The 23,986-nt window shown below is 37.9% G+C and overlaps 2 protein-coding genes across 3 annotated transcripts in view; both read right to left on the bottom strand.

The window, feature by feature from the left end:
* Positions 1-13,484, bottom strand: part of mapk14b (mitogen-activated protein kinase 14b) — a 55,152-nt gene extending 41,668 nt beyond the window's left edge. The window contains exon 1 of one of the 2 annotated variants that reach the window (XM_057846364.1): positions 13,082-13,484. In XM_057846364.1, the coding sequence (XP_057702347.1) occupies positions 13,082-13,197 (116 nt within the window). In that variant the 5' untranslated portion in view covers positions 13,198-13,484. Of the gene's footprint in view, positions 1-5,183; positions 5,630-13,081 lie in introns of those variants that run through there. The other variant, XM_057846365.1, reaches the window with a different exon arrangement.
* A 2,298-nt stretch (positions 13,485-15,782) lies between these two features.
* tmem167b (transmembrane protein 167B) lies at positions 15,783-23,024 on the bottom strand. The gene is made up of 3 exons (XM_057846219.1): positions 22,857-23,024; positions 20,827-20,958; positions 15,783-16,589 (listed from the first exon to the last, which is right to left on the bottom strand). Exons 1-3 carry the CDS (start codon positions 22,864-22,866, stop codon positions 16,507-16,509), a joined length of 225 nt encoding a protein of 74 aa, XP_057702202.1. The 5' UTR covers positions 22,867-23,024; the 3' UTR covers positions 15,783-16,506.
* Positions 23,025-23,986: the final 962 nt, after the last annotated feature.

Genomic DNA, 23,986 nt, shown 5'->3' with positions numbered 1-23,986 from the left:
TTTGCTATGCAAGTTAGCCAATTAATGTAAACATTAGCATTATATAGTATTTAAGCTGGCAGACTTTTGCTATGCAAGTTAGCCAATTGATGTAAACATTATCATTTGTATAGCGTTTAAGCTAGCGGAGTTTTGCAATACAAGTTAGCCAATTGTTGTAAACATTAGCGTTATATGGCATTTAAGTTAGCAAACTTGCATAGCAAAAGTCCCCTAATTCTTGCAAACTTTAGCATTCTATAGCATTTAAACTAGCGGACTTTTGTGATGCAAGTTAGATAATTGTTGTAAACTTTAGCATTCTATACCATTTAAGCTAGCGGACTTTTGCTTTGCTAGTTAGCCAATTGTTGTTAACATTAGCAATATTTTGCATTTAAACTCGCGGACTTTTGCTACGCAAGTTTGCTAATTGTTGCAAACGTTAGCATTCTATAGCATTTAAGCTTGCAGACTTTTGCTATGAAACTTAGCCAATTAATGTAAACATTAACATTATATAGTATTTAAGCTGGCAGACTTTTGCTATGCAAGTTAGCCAATTGTTGCAAACCTTAGCATTCTATTGCAATTAAACTAGCGGACTTTTGTGATGCAAGTTTGACAATTGCTGTAAACTTTAGCATTCTATACCATTTAAGCTAGCGGACTTTTGCTTCGCTAGTTAGCCAATTGTTGTTAACATTAGCAATATGTTGCATTCAAGTTAGAGGACTTTTGCTATGCAAGTTAACCAAATGTTATAAACATTATCATTTATATAGCATTTAAGCTAGCGGAGTTTTGCAATACAAGTTAGCCAATTGTTGTAAACATTAGCATTATATGGCATTTAAGTTAGGGGACTTGCTATGCAAGTTAACCAATTGTAAAAAAAAAAAAAATGCATTTTATGGTATTTAAGATCGCGGACTTTTGCTATGCAAGTTAGGAAATTGTTGTAATCCTTAGCATTTTATAGAATTTAAGATCGTGGACTATTGCTATGCAAGTTTGCCAATTGTTGCAAACTTTAGCATTCTACAGCATTTAAACTAGCGGACTTTTGTGACGCAAGTTAGACAATTGTTGTAAACTTTAGCATTTTATACCATTTAAGCTAGCGGACTTTTGCTTTGCAAGTTAGCCAATTGTTGTAAACATTAGAAATATGTAGCATTTAAGCTCGCGGACTTTTGCTTTGCAATTTAGCCAATTGTTGTAAACATCCTCATTTATATAGCATTTAAGCTAGCGGAGTTTTGCAATACAAGTTAGCCAATTGTTGTAAACATTAGCATTAAATGGCATTTAAGTTCGGGGACTTTTGCTATGCGAGTTTGCTAATTGTTGCCAACTTTAGCATTCCATAGCATTTAAACGACCGGACTTTCGTGATGCAAGTTAGACAATTGTTGCCAACTTTAGCATTCTATACGATTTAAGTTAGCAGACTTTTGCTTTGCAAGTTAGCCAATTGTTGTAAACATTAGAAATATGTAGCATTTCAGCTCGCGGACTTTTGCTTTGCAATTTAGCCAATTGTTGTAAACATCCTCATTTATATAGCATTTAAGCTAGCGAAGTTTTTTGTACAAGTTAGCCAATTGTTGTACACATTAGCAATATGTTGCATTCAAGTTAGCGGACTTTTGCCATGCAAGTTTACCAAATGTTGTAAACATTAGAAATATGTAGCATTTAAGCTCGCGGACTTTTGCTTTGCAAGTTAGCCAATTGATGTAAACATTATCATTTGTATAGCGTTTAAGCTAGCGGAGTTTTGCAATACAAGTTAGCCAATTGTAGTAAACATTAGCATCATATGGCATTTAAGTTAGGGGACTTTTGCTATGCAAGTTGGACAATTGTTGTAAAAAAATGCATTATATAGCATTTAAGCTTGCGGACTTTTGCTTTGCAAGTTAGCCAATTGATGTAAACATTATCATTTGTATAGCGTTTAAGCTAGCGGAGTTTTGCAATACAAGTTAGGCAATTGTTGTAAACATTAGCATTATATGGCATTTAAGTTAGGGGACTTGCTATGCAAGTTAACCAATTGCTGTAAAAAAAAAAAAAAGCATTTTATGGTATTTAAGATCGCGGACTTTTGCTATGCAAGTTAGGCAATTGTTGTAATCATTAGCATTTTATAGAATTTAAGCTCGCGGACTTTTGCTATGCAAGTTTGCCAATTATTGCAAACTTGATTTCCAGGAAACTAAGTGGTATGAAATGAAAACCGATTTGAAGTCAATTTTCACATCAAAACGGATTGTTTGACTTTAATCAAGTGCAACATGTACACGAAACCAACCTGTGTCTTGCCTTATCTTATTGACAATGGAAAGAACAATTGCAGTCAATTGGGCTTACCGTTATTGGCAACAGTAATATCATTTGTTTATGACAGGAACTAACAGAACTGGCGTGACAATTTAAGGAAAGAAAAAAATAGGTACAATGACACACAAAAGGCAATTAAACAAGAAGCAGAACAAGTTGTTCCTGTGCATCGGCAAAGATGCTCGGTACACCGCGTGCTGTGGGGTTCCACATTTATCCGCCTAGTTTCCTCTTAGTTGTAATCGTTAACACAAAATTTTAATCAGAATACATTAAGTCAAAATGATCAAGTTTTATGAAATCAACAACACGAGACTGCAAGATGACATGCAACTGAAAATATGGAAGCCTTCACTTCTGTGAAGTTGGCCCCGCCCCCCATCAGACGCCAATTTTTATAAAAAATTAGGGTTGTCAAACGATTAAAATTTTTAATCGAGTTAATTACAGCTTATCGCAATTCAAACCATCTATAAAATATGCCATATTTTTCTGTAAATTATTTTTAAAATGGAAAGACAAGACAAGATGGATATATACAGTACATTCAACATACGGTACATAAGGACTGTATTTGTTTATTATAACAATAAATCAACAAGATGGCATTAACATTATTAACATTCTGTTAAAGCGATCCATGGATAGAAAGACTTGTAGTTCTTAAAAGATAAATGTTAGTACAATTTATAGAAATTTTATATTAAAACCCCTCTTAATGTTTTCGTTTTAATGAAATTTGTAAAATTTTCAATCAAAAAATAAACTAGTAACCCGCCATTGTTGATGTCAATGATTACTTACACAATGCTCATGGATGGCTGAAGCCTATAAAATCAGTCGCACCCAAGCGCCAGCAGAGGGCGGCAAAACTCCATAAAACACAATTAATAAATGGTGTTTCACTGTACCGTCATTTAAATCTGTCTGAGCGGGTAATCTGCGTTAATTGCGTCAAATATTTTAACGTGATTAATTAAAAAAAAAAAAAAAATTACGCCCCTTAACGCGATAATTTTGACAGCCCTAATAAAACATGATCTCAATCGTTTGTGCTACGTTTGTGCTGCTATCATTTTTAAGATACAGTTAGTCCCCGGTTTACGACATACTCGACTTAGGTGATTTCGACTTTACGCCGCCGGAATCTCGTCAGCCAATTTGTCTCCAGTCAGATGTACACTTTTGTTCAAAACGACACGCATTTTAACAGTAAAACATTTGACACAAAACAATGGTGTTCAAACGACCATCTAGTCTAATCAATATTTAAATTTAATAGAGTAAATTAGCCTATTTTGCCTTGCAAACGTCCGCTAGCTTAAATGCTATGAATGCTAACGTATTTACAATTCCCATAGCAACTCACTCGCATGGAACTCCACAAACTGTGCCTGTAAACTTAATTACAAATGCATACACAAACATATTAGCTGAAACAACTTACAGCCTTCTGTGATCCAAACCAGAGAACACCAGTCCTTTAGCCATGTCAGACGAGTCTGCTCCTCAGTCATACAAGGCGACAGTCCAGCCAGACCCAACGCTGCCACCAGAGGGCAGTGTATCCTCCACCATTAAACAAACTACAACACTTTTGGACTTTATCCATAGTTAATTTGGGGTACTTAAAAGTCAGTTGGGCATCGAGCATCGATGGGAACCGGGACTAACACTCGATTTTTAAAAAAATTTAATCGCCGACCGGAAAAAATAGCTGCCGAACACCTCGAAGAAGAAGCCACATGAAGTGTGTGTTTGTGCATTGCAACTTGATTTCAATCGCAGTCACTGTGCGGCGGCGCTCAAATGTTTGGCTCAAATTCCCAAAGAAAAATGACCAGTCAACTCACGGCAACATTTGCAACACCGCTATATGAAGGTGGCTGCACGACCAATATGATTAAACACCTCTGGCTTCGAGGTATAAAAATGTCGAGTAGTGCATAGCTGAGTGCCGCGTATCTGACTAGGGCTGCAGTTATCGAATATTTTAGTAGTTGATTAATCGATGGACTAGTTAGTTCGAATAATCGAGTAATTGGATAAGGAACATGAAAAATTAAAATACCTGAGCTGAGTCTCAAACGGTATATATTTTTTTCTAAAAATAAGGATCTATGTACAACAAAAGAACAATAGGCTATCTTATAGGGGTGTGCCATCTTAGGCACCCCACGATTCGATTCGATTACGATTCAGGACGCCACGATTCGATTTTAATCGATTATCGCGATATCGTCTATGATCGCGGTTATCGCGGTTATCACGATTATCGATGCATCGTGCAGCACTGATTACTAAAGCAGCCAAGCAAATTTATGTCCATTATTTATTTAAAATATCCTTATGATTCAACAGGAAAGATGGAATAATGCCCATACAACAAAAAGCTGCCCTTAAGCTGCTTTTTTATTTATTTCGTTTTACAAGAAAGTGCAAAATGCTTAACTATTTTAAAGGGAGTACTCATTTCTCTCAACAATGCAATGAAATTTACACTGGTGGAATGAATTCGACATTTTCTGGACACAAACAAAGTGTCTTTAGAAATAAGACTTCTTTTAACCAATATACTTTGTTTTCACAGTGTTACCTCTTGGAGTAACAGGTGGAAATCTCAACTGGTCTTGACACTGCTACACTCACACTCATTACAGCGCGCGCACTTTCTTCTCTTTCTATTTCGCATGTTTGTAGTGTTACCACTGTACTTTATCATGGTTTTACAAGTTCTGCATATGAAATACACGTTAGCGAATTAGCTCATTAGCTTAGCGCTCGGCGCTAACTATTAACATCTCAAAAACAACAACAATAAAGGCTAAACAGTACAAGAGGGTTCTTGTACTCACCTCTTATAGATGCACACGGGTCTTAGCAACACACTCAGGATATTTTTTTTTAATTGAAATGCCTTAAAACTACAGCTGGTCATCTGAAAGGCAAGGAGCAACGAGCAAAGAACTATCTCTCTTCCCCTCTCGCTCTAAAAATGCGCACAAAAGCGCGACCGGCTTCTGGTCCTGCCTGCCATATACACAAATTTATTTTCCAGTCTTTTAAAAAGGAGTAAATCTATCTTCCAGTAACTGGGAGCATCCATCATAACGTTGTGTGTGCGTCCGTTAACGGTGTCCGGGCCGCAGACGTGTCTTGAATTTCGTTTCGCTACGAGCGTTGTTAGGAGTGAAAATAATCGTTTTTTAACCTTTATGAATCGTAATCGAATCGTCACGTGTCGAATCGCGATGCATGTAATAATCGATTTTTTGGAACTCCTCTACTATCTTACATTGAAAAATTCCGCTACCTTAAATGCTATAAAATGCTAAAGTTTTTTTTACAACGCTCTTAACAAATGGTTCAGACTAGAGATGTCCCGATCGATCGGGATGCCGATCGATTGGGTCCGATCACGTCATTTTCAAAGTATCGGAATCTGCAAAAAAATATCGGCCGTGCCTTTTTTAATTTTTTTTTTTTTTTTATTAAATCGTTTTCTAATTGTATTTAACATAATATGTTACACTCATCCAGAGTCTTTAGTTTAGGCTTAAGGTAGGGTTATCAAATTTATCCCGATAACGGCGGTAATTAATTTTGAAAAAAATGTATCACGTTAAAATATTTCACGCAATTAATGCATGCGCTGCACGACCCACCCACGCATTGTCGCGCTCAATCTGTAATGGCACCGTTTTACCTATATAGAGAGATTAAAGGCAGCGTAAAATTATTAGAGTGAGTTTTGGCAGCCTTTGGAGCCTTTTTTTAATTGGCTAAAGCCTTACAATCCCTCTCCCTATGATTAGAAATATCATGGGAAGCAATGTGGGGAAGCAAGGTAGCAATTGATCTTTTTCTTAACACCTTATGTTATTTCCCAACGCAGAGAAGATATATCAATTGGTAGCACTACGCACAGTCATGGTTCCACTTCCCATCATGCATTTGGGCATGCCTACAGTATCATTTACTGAAAGCTCAACAAATACACTATACGGCAATATTTAGTCACAATATACAAAGTCACAAGTCTTTCTATCCGTGGATCCCTCTCACAGAAAGAATGTTAAGAATGTAAATGCCATCTTGAAGATTTGTCATAATAAACAAATACAGTACTTATGTACTGTATGTTGAATGTATATATATTCATCCGAGTTTTATTCATTTTTTTCTTAATGCATTGCCAAAATGTATTGGAATTGAAACGGGCGCAAAAAAAAGCAATCGGATCGGAAATATCGGGATCGGCAGATACTCAAACTAAAACGATCGGGAGCAAAAAAAACATGATCGGAACAACCCTAACAAAAAAATTAAGAGGGGTTTTAATATCAAATTATTATAACTCATACTAACTTTTAAGAATTACTTAAAAATAGAGGATCCCTTTAAATATATGTGGTGAAAATAGGGGGGGGGGGCAACAAATATGTTGCCCAGGGTACCAAATTGGTCAGGAACGACCCTGAGTGGAGGTTGCACTGTATTAGACAGACGCAATTTCAAAGGGCTGCCAAAACACTGGCACAAACGAAACTTTTACAGCACAAACAGACACAAACGTAGCACAAACCATTGGCATCATTCTTAGATAAATTTGCATCTGAGGGGCGTGCACTCCAACTCCATTGATGTATCTTGATATATCACCTTTTCGATAGATTATCACACCCTTACTAATTAGGGTTGTTCCGATCATGTTTTTTTGCACCCGATCCGATCCCGATCGTTTTAGTTTGAGTATCTGCCGATCCCATTGCTTTTTTTTTTGTGCTCCCGATTCAATTCCAATCATTCCCGATCATTTTTCCCGATCATATACATTTTGGCAATGCATTAAGAAAAAAATGAACAAAACTCGGACGAATATATACATTCAACATACAGTACACAAGTACTGTATTTGTTTATTATGACAATAAATCCTCAAGATGGCATTTACATTATTAACATTCATTCTGTGAGAGGGATCCACGGATAGAAAGACTTGTAATTCTTAAAGGATAAGTGTGACTTTGTATATTGTGACTAAATATTGCCATCTAGTGTATATGCTGAGCTTTCAGTAAATGATACTGCAGCCATTCAACCCAAATGCATGATGGGAAGTGGAACCACGACTGTGCGTAGTGCTACAAATTGATATATCTTTGTGTTGGAAAGCTCCAAAGGCTGCCAAAATTCACTCTACTCATTTTACGCTGCCTTTTATCTCTCTGTATAGATAAATTGGCGCCATTACAGATTGAGTGCGACAATGCGTGAGTGGGTCGTGCAATGCATGCATTAATTGTAGTGCTGCAACGAATAATCGATTAAGTGAGTATTCGATTAGAAAAAATTTATTCGAATTAAATTTTGTTGCTTCGAGTATTCGTTTAATTAAAGTGGCGTTGTAATGGTTTATTTTGAAAGTGATGGCATCTAGCTTTATTGATTAGGGTGGATACACTGCCCTCTGGTGTGCCTCTTTTCACATGGCTGAATCCAAGTGCTCCCTGTTAAGACCAACGTAAGCTAAGTTTTTGTTTGCGCTAATGTTTTTAATGCATTCAGAATTGAGGTTATAGGTATATTTAGCCGTTTTTTGTGGGAATATGTGTCTGAACCATTTGTTAAAGATATGTAGCGGCAAAGGGGGTGTGAGACATCAATAGAATCGTTATGTGCCAAGATAACAAATATTGATAAAGTTAACAAAAAAATCAATCACATTAATGAGCAATTATCGAAAATAGATCGAAAATGACAAACATTTCCGAAAGTGTTCCGGAAACAGCCGAATGGGGCGGAGACGTCACGACAAGTGATTGACAGTCGAGGCGGAGCCAGGTGCCATTGTTTTTTAACGACGAGAGAGTAGCGTTGGGGTTTGTTTGACCAAAACATCACTAAAATGGTTCAAAACTGCTGTGCTATGTGGTGTACAAATAGTTATTTATCAGAATATAGTATCCATGAGTTCCTGAACGCGAAAAAAAAAAAAAGCTGGACTACACAGACAATGGGTAAAGTTCGTCCGTGCAAAGAGGGCTAATTTTCTAGACGCAGCCTCCGGCACGCTTTTCTGTTATTTTCCACCTGAAAGCTTCTCGAACTATGGACAAGTGAAATCGGGTTTTGCTGCAAGATTGCTGCTCAAAGCAGATGCGGTGCCCATCATACACCAGCCACCTAAATGTCCCGAGATATCAAGAAAGAGGACGATGACTGGCCAAGGAGGCTAAAGCTAAGCAAAGAAGGGGAGCAGCCAAGCTCGAAATGGCCAGAGTGAGTACTCTTTTATAATAAAAAAATGTCACGCATTGGATACAGGACTGGACACATGTATAAATTATCGTTCGTAAAATATATAGAACAAATCCTCTGATCCCATTCATATTTGTGTCTGTTGGCAGAGTGAAAAGTTATGATAGCGCAATAAATGATAATTATTCTATGCATTCCTTTATTTTGCAGTCACGGTGTATCAGCTTCACAAAAAGAAATGCAAAACAAATCGTTGGTGTTTCCCACACGATCTGCTGCCGATGTTTCATCAGTGTCATTGCTCCCCTCATTGACCGTTTCATTACGCTGCATTGGCGTTGGTTTGGGCTCAAATTGGTAACCTTAAACACCGATTAAAGCTTCGTAACTCTCCTCGTCACCATTAGATGAACATTCGTTACGTCGGATTCGTCGCTGAAACTAGAAACGAAATTGTCTGCCATCATCGCCGCCATTCAGTATTAAAGCACTGAGCCTTTTTCTTGTTGAAGAAACACCCCTCACTGTCAATTCTGAATTCTCTTTTATTGACAACGAGGGGTGTTTCTTCATGAGGGAACCTGGAATATGTGTAGGACGAACACAATGCATCAGCATAAACAGCTTAAAACACCTAATTCTCCCCTCACTAGAAGGAATTCTATTGATGCAGACAGGCGCTGCCCCCCTAGTGGCCGGTGGCACTCTCTTCACTTGTCGTGACGTCACGCACACAATCTGCCAGATCTCGGGCGCCGGTTGTTATAGCTTGACAATCGAGCCAAATTTCTCTCATTTTCTTGTGTGTAATTACACGAAGTAGCATGATATGAATACAAAAGGCATGCGTTTATGGATAAATGATGGAATATTAACATTTTCCCAGGGCACTACATACCCTTTAAGAGCATTGTAAAAAAAATTTTTTTGCATTTTATAGCATTTAAGCTAGTGGACTTTTTCTATGTAAGTGAGCCAGTTGTTCTTTTGTTGTACATGGATCCTCATTTAAAAAAAAAAAAAAAAAATTATACCGTTTTGAGGCTCAGCTCAGGTATTTTAATTTTTCATGTTCCTTATCCGATTACTTGATTATTCGAACCAACTAGTCCATCGTTTAATCGACTACTAAAATATTCGATAGCTGCAGTCCTAATTAATTGCGTTAAATATTTTAACGTGATACATTTATAAAAAAAAAAAAAAAATGAATTACCGCCGTTATCGGGATAAATTTGATAACCCTACCTTAAGCCTAAACTAAAGACTGTGGATGAGTGTAACATATTATGTCTGTAACGTTAAATACAATTAGAAAACGATTTTAGAGCTGAAACGAGTACTCGAGCAACTCGAGTAACTCGAGTTTAAAAACTGATCCGAGTAATTTTATTCACCTCGAGTAATCGTTTATTTTGACAGCTCTAAGCATCACGTTTTGCTCGGACTAACGCGCTGTCACGTGCGGAGAGGAAGAAGGGAAAGAAAAAAAAACTTACTGCAGCCGACAGCCGCCACAAACGACGCCGACGTTGCTAAATACTAGCCCGCACAATGCTACGTTGGTAACAGCTAGCGTCTGATGCGTCTCATAGAGATCACATGTATGTTGAACTAGAAGTGAAATGACAGACTCGGCCGCGTCTGGGCAGAGTTAGTAAACAGCCGCCATTTTAAAGCAGTAGCGCGCTAAGCGCTAATAAAGAGCGCTAAGTTCTAATAAATAAGATTAACGTTACTGTCGCTACTAGCTCACGTAACGTTAGCCCTGCGGAGTGCTAGGTTTCAATTAATTATGACCACTGTCGATGCGTGGCTAACGTGTCTTACATACAGGCTTTAACATAACATAGCATTGTGGAGTGATGAGGGTGTAAAATAAAAACTTAATCATGCTAACTATCAATTTTAGCTCAGTAGTCATTGCTGGATAAAACACCAAGTAGCACTGGTCCCTAATGTGCTCCAATACAGCCTGTATCATACATTTATTTTGAACACTGCAAAAACTCAAAATCCTATCAGGACTTACAGTTTAGACCAGGGGTGTCCAAACTTTTTGTACAGGGGGCCAGATTTGGTGTGGTAAAAATGTGGGGGGCCGACCTCGGCTGACGTCCTTTACGTAGAACAATATATTCAAGCAAATTTTAGCAAGCCATTCAGTGTGTCACGTTTGCTTAATTATTTTTTTCTCTTTCGACTCTCGGGCTATTGCGAAATACTGCTGCTGTGACATTAAACTAGCTTCAAGTTGCTTCAATTTCTCACTGCGTATCTTCCCTGTAATCTTGTCGTACATGTCAGCGTGTCTTGTTTGGTAATATCGCCTCACATTGAAATCTTTAAAAACAGTGACGTCTCTTTGCAAATGAGGCAGACACAGTTTTTGCATATTTTAGTGAAGAAATAGTCTAATTTCCACCTATCCCTGAAACGTCGGCCGTCACAGTCAACTTTCTTTTTTTTTGTTGATTGTCACCATTTTAGAAAATGGAAGTAATGGGTCACACGGAGTAAGGTTGCTTAGCCCTTAAATACCTCCAATATGAAGCAATTATCAGAGAATCCCTAAATTTAAAAAATAAGATCCTAATGAAACTTTTTTTTTTTCAAATTTGTAAAAAGAAAAGTCAAAATGAATATGTGTAATAAGCGCTCTATATCTATAACCCATGCTAAATCATGGGTTTTTTTTCTCATGGAACCTGCAGATGCATGTGTTGACTTGCATCCATCACTTTTTTTTTTCAGAAAGAAATGTCAAAATTCTAAATTAGTCTCAATATCATGAAATTTTAGTTGTGATACATTTGGCAATAAAGGGTTAAACTGCTGCTGCCTTTTAGTGGGTAAATGAGGGGCAGCATTTTGTGTGTGAACTACTTCATATCCTGGTTGCAGTACTGCTGACCAATTTTTTAAAAGTTTGTGTTCGGGCCAGACGTTATTGATTTTATGACAGAGGCTGGGGGCCAGATGAAATTTGACAACGGGCCGCATTCGGCCCCCGGGCCGGACTTTGGACATGTCTGGTTTAGACTAACTTAAAACTTAACTAGAAGTTAAAAATGGCTTGACACAAAGAGAAATTCAATTGAAACACGTGGGGAAAAAATCCTAACTTTTAAGTGATGTGTGTTATCAAGCGTAACGTCATTTTTAGGTATATATATATATATATATATATATATATATATATTTTTTTTTTTTTTTAATAAGATCTAAAAGTTTTTTGAGTGAAAGCAGTGAATTAGTCTTTTTTTTATTCTAGTTACATCTGAGATGCAATTGTTGGCTGTTTTCAACAATATACATCGAAAATAAAGACATTGATTGGCTGAAAATGGTTCAAGATTAGATGAAATGTCTTTGTTTTCTCATGTATATTTATAATTGCTCTTCACCTAAAAATATATTTGTTTTATCCGATTAATCGATAGAATTTTCAGTCGATTACTAAAATATTCGATAGCTGCAGCCCTAAACGATTTAATAAAAAAATATATATATATATATTAAAAAAAGTCATGGCCGATATTTTTTGCCGATTCCGATACTTTGAAAATGACGTGATCGGGACATCTCTACTACTAATCAGTGTGCTTTGCCATGAGTCTAGAACTACTGAGTTGCCAAGGGGGTTGCTCCGGTGAAAATTGCTGGGAGTGAATGAGTTAAAGTTAACGATGATTGACAGACGTTAAGCTTTAATCTTGCCAGAGATGCCAGGAAACTGAAACGTCAAAGCGCCACATGCGTCAATCATCGTTTACCTTGTTAAACCATTGATGTGGCAACTCATTGTGTGTAAGTGAGCAGCTTCAGCGGATTTCAGTGGCCTCACTCATTGAAGCATTTCATAAAGACAAGCATTTTTCTACTTTATTCTTGTTTTGAAATAAGTTGGTGGGACAGTCACATGTTTAAAACGTATCATAATGTTTTTCTAACTCCTTTTCACCTTTCGATAGATTATCACACCCCTACTAATAAATTAGCTTTGCCGTGAGTCTAGAACTACTGAGTTGCCAAGACTGGATTTAGTGATGACTAAGAATTTTGCGCCTCACCTTGGGACAGTGAGTCATGGTTCTACTACATGGAGTGACATCATTCTAGTGTCATCACCGTGCTGTTTTTTTTCCCTAGCCCCCTATTCAAAGCCCTCACTGTGCACAAGGGGGGCGCCTTTACTTACAGCAAACCACGTGACCTTCTAGCGCTCTGCAGCCCGACTGCACCCAACTGGAAAATGCATAATGCATGCAGACTACATGTTAGCTTTGTCAATGTCCTGAACTGGAATGAAGATATGTGAAAAAAGGCCGTGATGCGTTTAAGGACCATGCACAAACACGCTGCTACGTATAGGAAAACAGAGTACAAAGCTGCACATTTGGAACGATTCAGGAAACAGGTGTTGAAAGGAAGGCTTTAACAATGACAACTAAAGAGCCTGCAAAGGTTCTAGAATGCAAATGCTGCTTACCAAACAGAACCGTAAGCACCCGATCCGACCGGAGACAGGTTCTGGTACCGTTCCGGGACCTCCCACATTGTTTTGTTGAGCTCCTGCCGGTAAAAAGTAGGTCTCTCGTGTGACATTCCTGCGGATTTAGATAGCTCCGCAGCGAGGGGAAACTTGTGCCTTCTCCTCCCCGTGTGGCACCCACGACGGCCCGGTTGCTCTTTGGTGATAACTCGGTAAAAATTGACGCTTTTTTTGACTCTGGAAAGGGGGGAAACGAGAAGGAGAGGTGCAAAAATGGTGCAAAAAAAGCTCTTTGCACCTATTCGGTGGAGGGAACTTCCTCTTCCGAAGCGCTGGATGAGTTACGGCTGGATTGTTCGCCCTCTTTCGTGTTCTGCTCGGCATGCGGAAACGTGAGCGCGTATTTGTCTTGGTCACAGCGCGCTCCCGGTAGTGAGGTCTCGCGAGAATTTGCGGGGTCGTCGCGTAAACAAGCAGCTTCATAGATAACACGTATCTGTTCTGGAAATGTCAAGAGACTCTTTCCATACGTTTTGGGAAGATAAATAGCGGAAAACACCGAGGTGACCTGACTTTCCGCAGTGAGACCCCCAATTTGGCAAAATTTTAAAGCTGTCCGATATGAATGGAAAGCTTAAAATCTCAATTTTCTGGAGGAAGAAAAATTTTGGACAGGAGGGTTTTTTTTTTTTTTTCCCCTAAAGGTTTTTTAAACAGCAAAACCCTATCTGGAGGTGAGAGCACGCGAGAGCAGAAGTACAGACGTCATGACTTTAACATGATATTATCGCGTACTTACCTTGTTTCGATCCAAAAACTCCATGTCGCATGTATCATGGAGTGTCAAGACACATATGTGAATGACCAGAGCCGGATTTTTGGGGGATTTTATGGGTGAAACATGGTAATTAAAGATGTACCGATCGGGTCCGATCACGTCATTTTCAAAGTATCGGAATCGGCAAAAAAAATATCGGACATGCCTTTTTTTAATATATAAATATTTTTTAATTAAATCATTTTCTAATTGTATTTAACGTTACAGACAAAATGTCTTACACTCATCCAGAGTCTTTAGTTTTGGCTTAAAGTAGGGCTATCAAATTTATCGCGTTAATTCTTTTTAAATTAATCATGTTAAAAGATTTAACGCAATTAACGCATGCACTGCACGACTCACTCACGCATTGTCGCGTTCAATGTATAATGGCGCCGTTGTACCTATACAGTGCCTTGCAAAAGTATTCGGCCCCCTTGAACCTTGCAACCTTTCGCCACATTTCAGGCTTCAAACAAAGATATCAAATTTTAATTTTTTGTCAAGAATCAACAACAAGTGGGACACAATCGTGAAGTGGAACAAAATTTATTGGATAATTTAAACTTTTTTAAAAAATAAAAAACTGAAAAGTGGGGCGTGCAATATTATTCAGCCCCCTTGCGTTAATACTTTGTAGCGCCACCTTTTGCTCCAATTACAGCTGCAAGTCGCTTGGGGTATGTTTCTATCAGTTTTGCACATCGAGAGACTGACATTCTTGCCCATACTTCCTTGCAAAACAGCTCGAGCTCAGTGAGGTTGGATGGAGAGTGTTTGTGAGCAGCGGTCTTCAGCTCTTTCCACAGATTCTCCATTGGATTCAGGTCTGGACTTTGACTTGGCCATTCTAACACCTGGATACGTTTATTTTTGAACCATTCCATTGTAGATTTGGCTTTATGTTTTGGATCATTGTCCTGTTGGAAGATAAATCTCCGTCCCAGTCTCAGGTCTTGTACAGATACCAACAGGTTTTCTTCCAGAATGTTCCTGTAAACTTCTCCACAACTTTATCTCGGACCTGCCTGGTGTGTTCCTCGGTTTTCATAATGCTCTCTGCACTTTAAACAGAACCCTGAGACTATCACAGAGCAGGTGCATTTATACGGAGACTTGATTACACACAGGTGGATTCTGTTTATCATCATCGGTCATTTAGGACAACATTGGATCATTCAGAGATCCTCACTGAACTTCTGGAGTGAGTTTGCTGCACTGAAAGTAAAGGGGCCGAATAATATTGCACGCCCCACTTTTCAGTTTTTTATTTGTTAAAAAAGTTTAAATTTTCCAATAAATGTTGTTCCACTTCCCGATTGTGTCCCACTTGTTGATTCTTGACAAAAAAATTAAATTTCATATCTTTATGTTTGAAGCCTGAAATGTGGCGAAAGGTAGCAAGATTCAAGTGGGCCGAATACTTTTGCAAGGCACTGCATATATATATATACAGTGGGGAGAACAAGTATTTGATACACTGCCAATGGGAAAACCCATTGGCAGTGTATCAAATACTTCTCCCCACTGTATATCGATATCGGATAGGGATCGCAATATTACTTGGTATCGGATCGAATGCAAAATCACTGGTATCGCCCATCCCTAATGGGAGCTCATCATCATTGCTGATAAAATACAAGGAAGGATGAAATCTATTGCTGGTCTGTTTTTTTTTGTTTTTTGTTTTTTTCCAAAAAACGTTAATTGAATCATAAAGATATGTCAAGCATGAAATCATTCTTGTGTGGCCCTAAATATCATACTAATTAATATACAAATGATAATTCTTCACCAAATTGGCATAAAAACACATTGGTTCTAATATGGGCCATTTTTGACCCACTTATGGAAGAGTGTAGGGTCCAGTAACTTGTGCATCTAAGTGTTAAATGTGTGTGTGGATGATAAGCCAAACCGTAGGGAAAAAAATCTTCTTTTTGCTAAATATGTATAGACATGATCTTAGTAGTAGTTTCTAGTATTTTACTCAAAGTTCCATTGGACTCCCGCCTCAACATTTCCTTTGAATGATATCATGAAATAGTTCTACATAACCACTGTCCTCATTTATTGTAACCAAGTATATTTCTAAGGACATGTTCACACACATTGGTCCAATTTATACAAATCTCCATTTAGAACAGCAGTCAGTACAGACTTATAAACAATTATCATACAGTAAGCAATTAGACGGACCGAGCTGTGTAGTTTAAGAACCGGTTTCAAATCCACAAGATCTGAAGGGAAACCAAAAGGTACAATAAATGCAAAGGTGTTAAATGAATCCTTTTCAGTTTGATCAGAAGAGTACTCTAAATTCACGTCGTACAGGCTAAATACACTCAACGCCATACCTTCGGTATAAATAATTATCTGAACGAAGAAGGCTTCTCGTATTAAAAAAACTGGTGCGGATTCAGGATGACTTCATCTGTTTTGGGAGACATTTACCCCGTCACCAGAAGGGGGCGGCACTGACTCGTCTTTCAAAGCCAGTTCACGAGGCAACGTGACGTCACGGCTGTCGCGTCTTGTCCCGCAAGGACTCCCGCATGACCACTTCTTGCGCCGATCCAATTTCTTCCCGATCTTTTCCGTGCCATCATTTCAGGAAGATCAAATAGAACGCCATGATCACACAGGAGATGGCCACCGATATATGAAGACGTGTCCCGATGACTGCAGCTACAAAGGAAAAAAATAAAAGATGACATTTACAGATTTAAACTAGAGGTCCCTCAATATAAGTTGTTAAAAAAAATAATAATAATAATTTAAAAAAAGGGGCCAATTGCCGATTTTGTGAGCCGATAGGTTATTTTTGAAAACACGTCCATTATGATAGGCCAGTGAATGATTATATAAATGTAGGAGTCCTTCTCAAAAAATTAGTACATTGTGATAAAGTTCATTATTTTCTGTAATGTACTGATAAACATTAGACTTTCATATATTTTAAGATTCATTACACACAACTGAAGTAGTTCAAGCCTTTTATTGTTTTAATATTGATGATTTTGGCAAAAAAAGTCAAGAAAAAAATGTTTGTATTGGTTGGATGAAATGTGTTAATTTGTTGAGATAGGGATTTTTCATCAATATTAAAACAATAAAAGGCTTGAACTACTTCAGTTGTGTGTAAAGAACCTAAAATATGTGACAGTCTAATGTTTATCAGTACATTACAAAAAATAATGAACTTTATCACAATATGCTAATTTTTTGAGAAGGACAAGTACATGTTTGCAGTCTATATAAGTATAACACCATTTACCATTTATATTTTTATTCTGCTTCTTCCTTTTGTAACAAGAGCCACTAGGTGGTGCAAAATCTTAACAGACACCACGCAGACAGTGAAGTTATCCTATTATATTGGTCATATACAGTGTATCACAAAAGTGAGTACACACATCGCGTTTCTGCAGATATTTAAAGGGATCCTCTATTTTTAAGACAAGTACTGTAATTCTTAAAAGATAAACGTTAATATGAGTTATAATAATTTGATATTAAAACCCCTCTTAATGTTTTTAATAAAGTTAGTCAAATTATTTTAAGTGAAAGGTCGCCATTCTTGTTACGTCGCAGTGCCCGATGCCGAAATTCCAGCGTGTCTATCGTTAGCTTTCCCAACATGTCGTCGGTTCTACCCTTCCTATTTGAACCAGATCTGAAAAGTGAGGAGCAGGACAGCACTGTCGGTTGTTCACAAGACGAGATTCAGAGAAAAATGCATGGAGCAAATACCTGATAAGACAAAAGTTGGGCAAAAGTCTCAATGACAACAGAGCGAGAGAGGGTATGCTGTTGGGAACTCCGGTTGGGAGCGAGAGTGTATGCTGTTGGGAACTGCGGTTTTATTAGCAGATATTCAAGGTAAGCATATTGCGTTTTCGAACTTATCCCAATTATGTAGACTGTTAGCATCCAGAGCTGTCGTGTGCTTTACATACAGTACAGGCCAAAGAGCCCACCTTGTGTAATCCATGTCTTGTACATTGTGGTAGCTAGGATACGTGTATAAAAGTACACTGTAAATGCTAACATTCAAATTAATTAAATGTGATAAGTGAACTAAACTTAATTTTCATCAACCTGTTGTGAACACTACTTTTAAATAAGTAAGTAGTAATTTGGGGTTGGAGAACTTACTTAACTTGATATAGCCGAGTTAAGTCAAATTAGAAAAATAATTTATTGTACCCAGTGTCCTTTGGGCGTTCTATCACTTTCGCGCTCATTCCAACACCTTTCTCAGTTATTTTCGCCATTGTGGGTTTACTTGTCCTCAGCACACTGATTTGGTAAGTAAATATTTTACTCTTTTGTAAACCGTCGATTTGTCTTCTTGTAGCGTAGTAGCCTGTGTGCTGCCAGGGAGGAGAAGTGTCAATTACATCAAATATCACCGCTAGCAAGCATGCTATATGACCGTGACAGTAACCTCGTCATTTTCAGAAACAAATGTAGACTACATTTTATGGTAGACTACCATTTTATGCCGGCGTTTTGAATTCTTGGCAATTAAGTTGGCAGACGGGGCTCGTTAACGTTTTTAGGCGATGGGAGAGGTTTTTAAAACAGTTACCGAGCGGTTTTAAGTTAGCTAGACCGAGGGGGGGTTCGCTTCCTGTGTTACCGAGCGGTTTTAAGTTAGCTAGACCGAGGGGAGGTTCGCTTCCTGTTTTAAAAATAAAAACACTAATTCTATCATTAGCGGGTGTTTTATTTTGTGAAAATAACAGGAAGTGCTTTAGTCACTACGGCTAGCTTGAGTAGCGCCGAATTTGCACGTTGTGGAGCTAAACGGCTACTTTCTCACGTAAAAATGTTAGAAATGTCGATAAAGTGATAGTGCTAGAATTAAGTCAGCTTCAGCCTGTATATTTCGGCTCAGGTAAGAGCTAAATGCACAGTCAGACTTTATGTGCACCAACGTAATCGGTTCTTGCGTTGGAGCAGGGGTCCCCGAACTACGGCCCGCGGGCCGCCTCCACATTTGGTCTGGCCCCCTGAACAAAAATAGTGTTATTATTTCCTGGCTTTTTTCTGTGAAGAACCCAGACAGGGTTATTTGATTATTATCTGTTTAATTAATTGTGTTATTATTATTCATTATTATATGATATTATATTATGTTATTATTATTTTTATTTTATTTTGTTCCGTGAAGAATCCAGAAAGGGTTATTTAATTGTGGCTTTCTTAAAAAAAATACATTTTTACATTTAGGCACTGCTGCAATCGTCACACTTTTTCTGTTACAAACTGACCCGGCCCCTCATCAGAGAAGGGAAAAGTCATGTGGCCTTCACAGGAAAAGGTTTGGGGACCCCTGCTTTAGAGTGTTTGTCAACTGCCCTTCCATTTGCTTTTCTTCATGTGCAGTGCTCCCCCTCCATGTTTGATCAAACTGCACTGATAATTTGAAATTTATTTTAAAATGCATTAATCGCAAAAATCAGAGGACTAGATCACATTTCTCCCTGTTATTTCACCACTTTAACATTGGTCTACCCTAATATAGGAATACAGATAGAAAGAGTGCAGAGATTACACTCGATGCTATAACAACCTGGTGTGTTGAAGGTTGGTAATTTATGTGCCTATATTTTGAAATTGTTGCCTTAATTTTGTGTTCTTTTTCACCATCCCCCAATCAGGCTGAAGCAAATGGTCAAAAGTCCACACATACCTCAGTCTCAGCAATTACAGGTATGTTTCATACACTGATCAATGAATCATTTAATATTTGTATTTGTTTCATGGGTTGGGATAACAAACATGGATTAATGTTTTTACAGATGGATTAAGAAATTAATTGTACATCTCAATTTGAATGTTCAAAAAATAATCAATTACGTTAATTTAAAAACTCATTATTACACATTTTAGTTTGTGCATATTAAAATAATTCATTGCAGATTTTAATTTGTGATTAAAAATAATTGGACATTTTAATTTGTGACTGTTAAGAAAAAATGTAACTTTTTTTTTTTTTCTAACAAGTTCTCAATGCTGAAATTATCGTGTCTTTTCAGGTCAACCAGAGCAGTATTCTCTAATGCAGTGGACTTGCAAATACTGCACATTTTCTGCTTTCTTCATTGAAGCTTGTTTCTCAGTGGCCGTGAGATTTATAACCTCGACTAAGTTGCTCTCCCAGCTAAGACTAGGCTAAGATTCATCTTTGTAAGTTTTTCGTCAATTTGTATTTTGAATTTGAAAGGAAAATGTGTGTTCTGTTTTTGGCAAATTTTTTCATGGATGACTTCCTCACATTCTGTTGTGTTTGTGCTAATGAAGCTACTCACACGTGTAAAATACTATTGTACAACGTTTAAAAACTGTATATTTCAGTTGCCATGATTTGAGACCTCCATAAATTCAAGAAAGGTACGCCTTTTGTTTGGACTGTTTCTTTTTTGGTGTTTAGCAGAATAGCGTCACTGACACACACACACATCAACAACCGGAGAGGGAAGGGTGAGCGCTGCCGCTCCAAGATTTTTGAGACTTGTAAAATAGCAAATACCGTACTACGGTATGACGGAAAATTTTAGTGGTTTTGAAACCGTGACGTTTTCATACCACGGTAAACCTTGAAACCTGTAACCGGCACATGCCTAATTGCATCTAGTCCTATATAAATGATATCTACCGTAACATTATGTGGATGTACTTTGTAGCAGCTTTTCGGCAGCAGTCAGGTATGTTGTTGTGTTTTTTATCTCGTGGCATGAGTTGAGCATTGGCATTACCCGAGGGGCCGGGTAATGAGAAGCATGATGTTTAGCTACTCTCGCTCCGTTCTTGCTCATTGCGTCCCGAAATTTTGCACACCTCTAGTTGTAACCCAGGGTCTACCTGTACAGTATTCGTGGACAAGTGAACACTCACTTTGGATGTAGTTACCTACCTTTGTAAAAGACTCCCCACACTCCCTTTTTCTCCGAGAGCAGCCAGCTGTTGAGGCGAGGTACCTTCTTGAAGTATGCACACGTGCAGATGAAGAGCAGCCCAAACACCAGGATCCCATCGAAAGAGTACACTATGGACGGAGGGTACAATAGGTGCAAATTGGTTTGAAACAAAAACACACCTCATTCAGATCCAAGGGTGGGCAGAGTAGCCAAAAATTTGACTCAAGTAAGAGTAGTGCTACTTCAAAATAATATTCCTCAAGTAAAAGTCAAAGTAGTCATCCAAAATATGCACTCAAGTAAAAGGAAAGAAGTACAATATTCGGCGAAAAGAATAGTCACGTGAGTAACCGCTTATAAATTTTTTTAAACAATGGTACATATTGTTTTCAGCACGTCATCTATATCAAGTGTAACTAATATGCAGGGGTGAAAGTGGGCCAGAAGGGTCAGGAACGTAGTTCCGCTATAAGATTCAGGGACGGAATGCTGTTCCGGTACACGGTGCTTCGATTCCAAAAATATGACGGGAACTGTCAAAACGTTATGTTAAAAAAAAAAAAAAAATGCTAAGCTGCCATACATGCATTTCATTTCCAAGAAGAAAACAATCTGACAACATCAGATTTACATACACATAACAAAGTGCTTGTGTAGCATAATCCATTTCCACCAATATTTATTATTTACTTTATTCCACGGACGGCATGGAGGTTTCCCCAGCTGCTGCAGTTTTCTGAGTCTGATGTAGATGAGTCACGTCTATGTTTGCACGTTCCTCAAAATATATTCCATTTCACTCTGCGTAATATAAGTCATTTGTACTTATTTTTCTGAATGTATGTTACTTATATCTTTATAATAAAAAAAATACAAAAAGTAAATGTTTACATTATCTTCAATTTTAATATACATCCTATGTTCTTAAGGAGTTAAAATTGAGATTTGGCATTTAGTATGTGAGGAAATGAAGGAAAATAAAAACTAGGAGGTGGGGGTCGGGGTTATATCTGTTTTTGTTAACTTTTATTTTGCAAATCATTGAAAAAATACAATTTTGATTGAAAATCAGCTTATGTATATGTTATAGAAATAACTGACCAAAAAGGTTTTCTTTGCATTTCAGTAGTTTTGACCCCCCCCCCAAAAAAAATAAATAATAAAATGAAATTAAAAATGACATTTCTGGCTCCGTAGCAACCTTCACGTCGGGGAGTTCCAGTAAGAAATTCCAACCACTTTCACCCCTGCTAATATGTCCAATCCAGTCAAAATGAATTGGATGTCTAGCGCCTTCAATAGCAGCCAGTAAGCTAACGTAGTCAGTTTGATAATGAAAGAATTTAGTTAAAGACCTGTTGGTTCCGTGTGTTTTTTTTTTTTTTTTTCAACAGTGACACCTTTTTAAAACGATATATCGATTCTTGGCGGGAACATATCGATTCCCTTTGAGGCTACAAAGTACCACGATATATCACCTTTTTGAATACATTGTCAGAACCTCAGAACTTTGAGGCAGATGTGTAAATCAAAATGACACTGCGGGTTTGTTGTTGTTGTTGTTTTATCAGTACATTGATTGACTTTTTAAAGTTATACTGTCATTTTGATTTTTTTTTTTTTTTTTTTTTTTTTTGCATTACAATCATCTCAGCCATCATTCAAATGCTGGCAGAGTAAAAAAAGATTTTGAATGTTGTACATGCACATGAACTATTTGAAGTTGTTCTGTTGTAAACAAATTAGCATCAGTTTCAAGTCAGCTGGTCAGAGGTAGTTACTCGGGATCATTTATATGTCGGCGTTAACTCCTAAATGGCTTCACAAACGGCGGTCGGGTGTCATTTAAATGTACAACTTGAAAAAACGTCCTATTTTGATAAAAACAGGTAAAGCTGTCTCAGTTGGTATAACTGTGAAACGACAGTTCCCGGGCCACGTCCACAGCTAACTTAACGTTAGCTTTCGTGAGCTAACTCTGCCGCTGACATTTTAAGCAACTCGCCTTTTCATGAACAACACTTACCATTTGTCATATTCGCAGCGGCCTTTTATCGACGTTACGGGAATGTTACTTGCGCCTTTTAAAAAGCCATCGTTTGTTTTGGAAGAGTGAAGGTAACGACAGCGACTTCGAAGTCACTGGGTTGACATTTCCGGTTTACTTCTTTTACTCCTTTGCAAGTGACACAGTCGACTGCTGCCGCCTGGTGGTACATTCGGTTCACTACTCCTATCTCATCTTTCGCGCTAATTCGTAACGGTCCTACGAAATATTAAATCGTTAGCTAACAGCATAATTGCCACATTTATATTTTAATATTTTCGAGTTGCAAGTACATTTACATGAGAGTTCTACACAGAATGTCCACCAAGGGCTAAAACTGTATCCATTTCGCTATGTAAAACTGAAAAAATTATTGCAAACAATAAGTAAAAAAAATAAGAATTGTGTTACTGTCTACCAGATGTTATTATGTTGGTGTCAAAACAATGGGCAAATTGGCGGGAAATCTCGATAAAAACTTTAGTTTCGTCCCACTCATTTTGTGAAATTGTTTCACCGATTGTTAAAAGCCTTTATTTGTTTGTACACATAATTCATTTTTTTATAACTATCACTTTGTTCACTCTCCGCCATTTTGAAAGGTAAAAGGTCGTCTCAACTCAGAAAGTCGGGTATCATAATAAACTAGAAAATGCTAGTTCTGGAAAAATTGCGATGCCAGTTCGTCTGTTTGCTTCCTGTTGATCTGGGGTCATTTATGGGTCACTTCCTGTTGATATTAGGTTACTTCCTGTTGATTTTGGGGTAATTTTGGATCACTTCCTGTTGACATTAGTTCACGTCCTGTTGCTGCCACGTCACTTCCCGTTGATTTTGGGGCATTTCGGGGTCTTTGATATCAGGTCACTTTCTGTTAATCTGGGGTCATGTTTGGGTCACTTCCTGTTGATGTCAGGTCACTTCCTGTTGATTTAGGAGCATTTAGGGGTTACTTCCTGTTGAGATCACTTCACTGCCTGTTGCTGCCAGGTCACTTCCTGTTAATCCGGGGTCATATTTGTGTCACTTACTGTTGATGTCAGGTCACTTCCTGTTGATTTAGGAGCATTTAGGGGTTACTTCCTGTTGAGATCACTTCACTGCCTGTT

Source organism: Corythoichthys intestinalis, chromosome 9 (assembly GCF_030265065.1).
Source record: "Corythoichthys intestinalis isolate RoL2023-P3 chromosome 9, ASM3026506v1, whole genome shotgun sequence".
Lineage (NCBI taxonomy): Eukaryota > Metazoa > Chordata > Actinopteri > Syngnathiformes > Syngnathidae > Corythoichthys > Corythoichthys intestinalis.
This window is presented reverse-complemented; position numbering and strand designations above follow the sequence as displayed.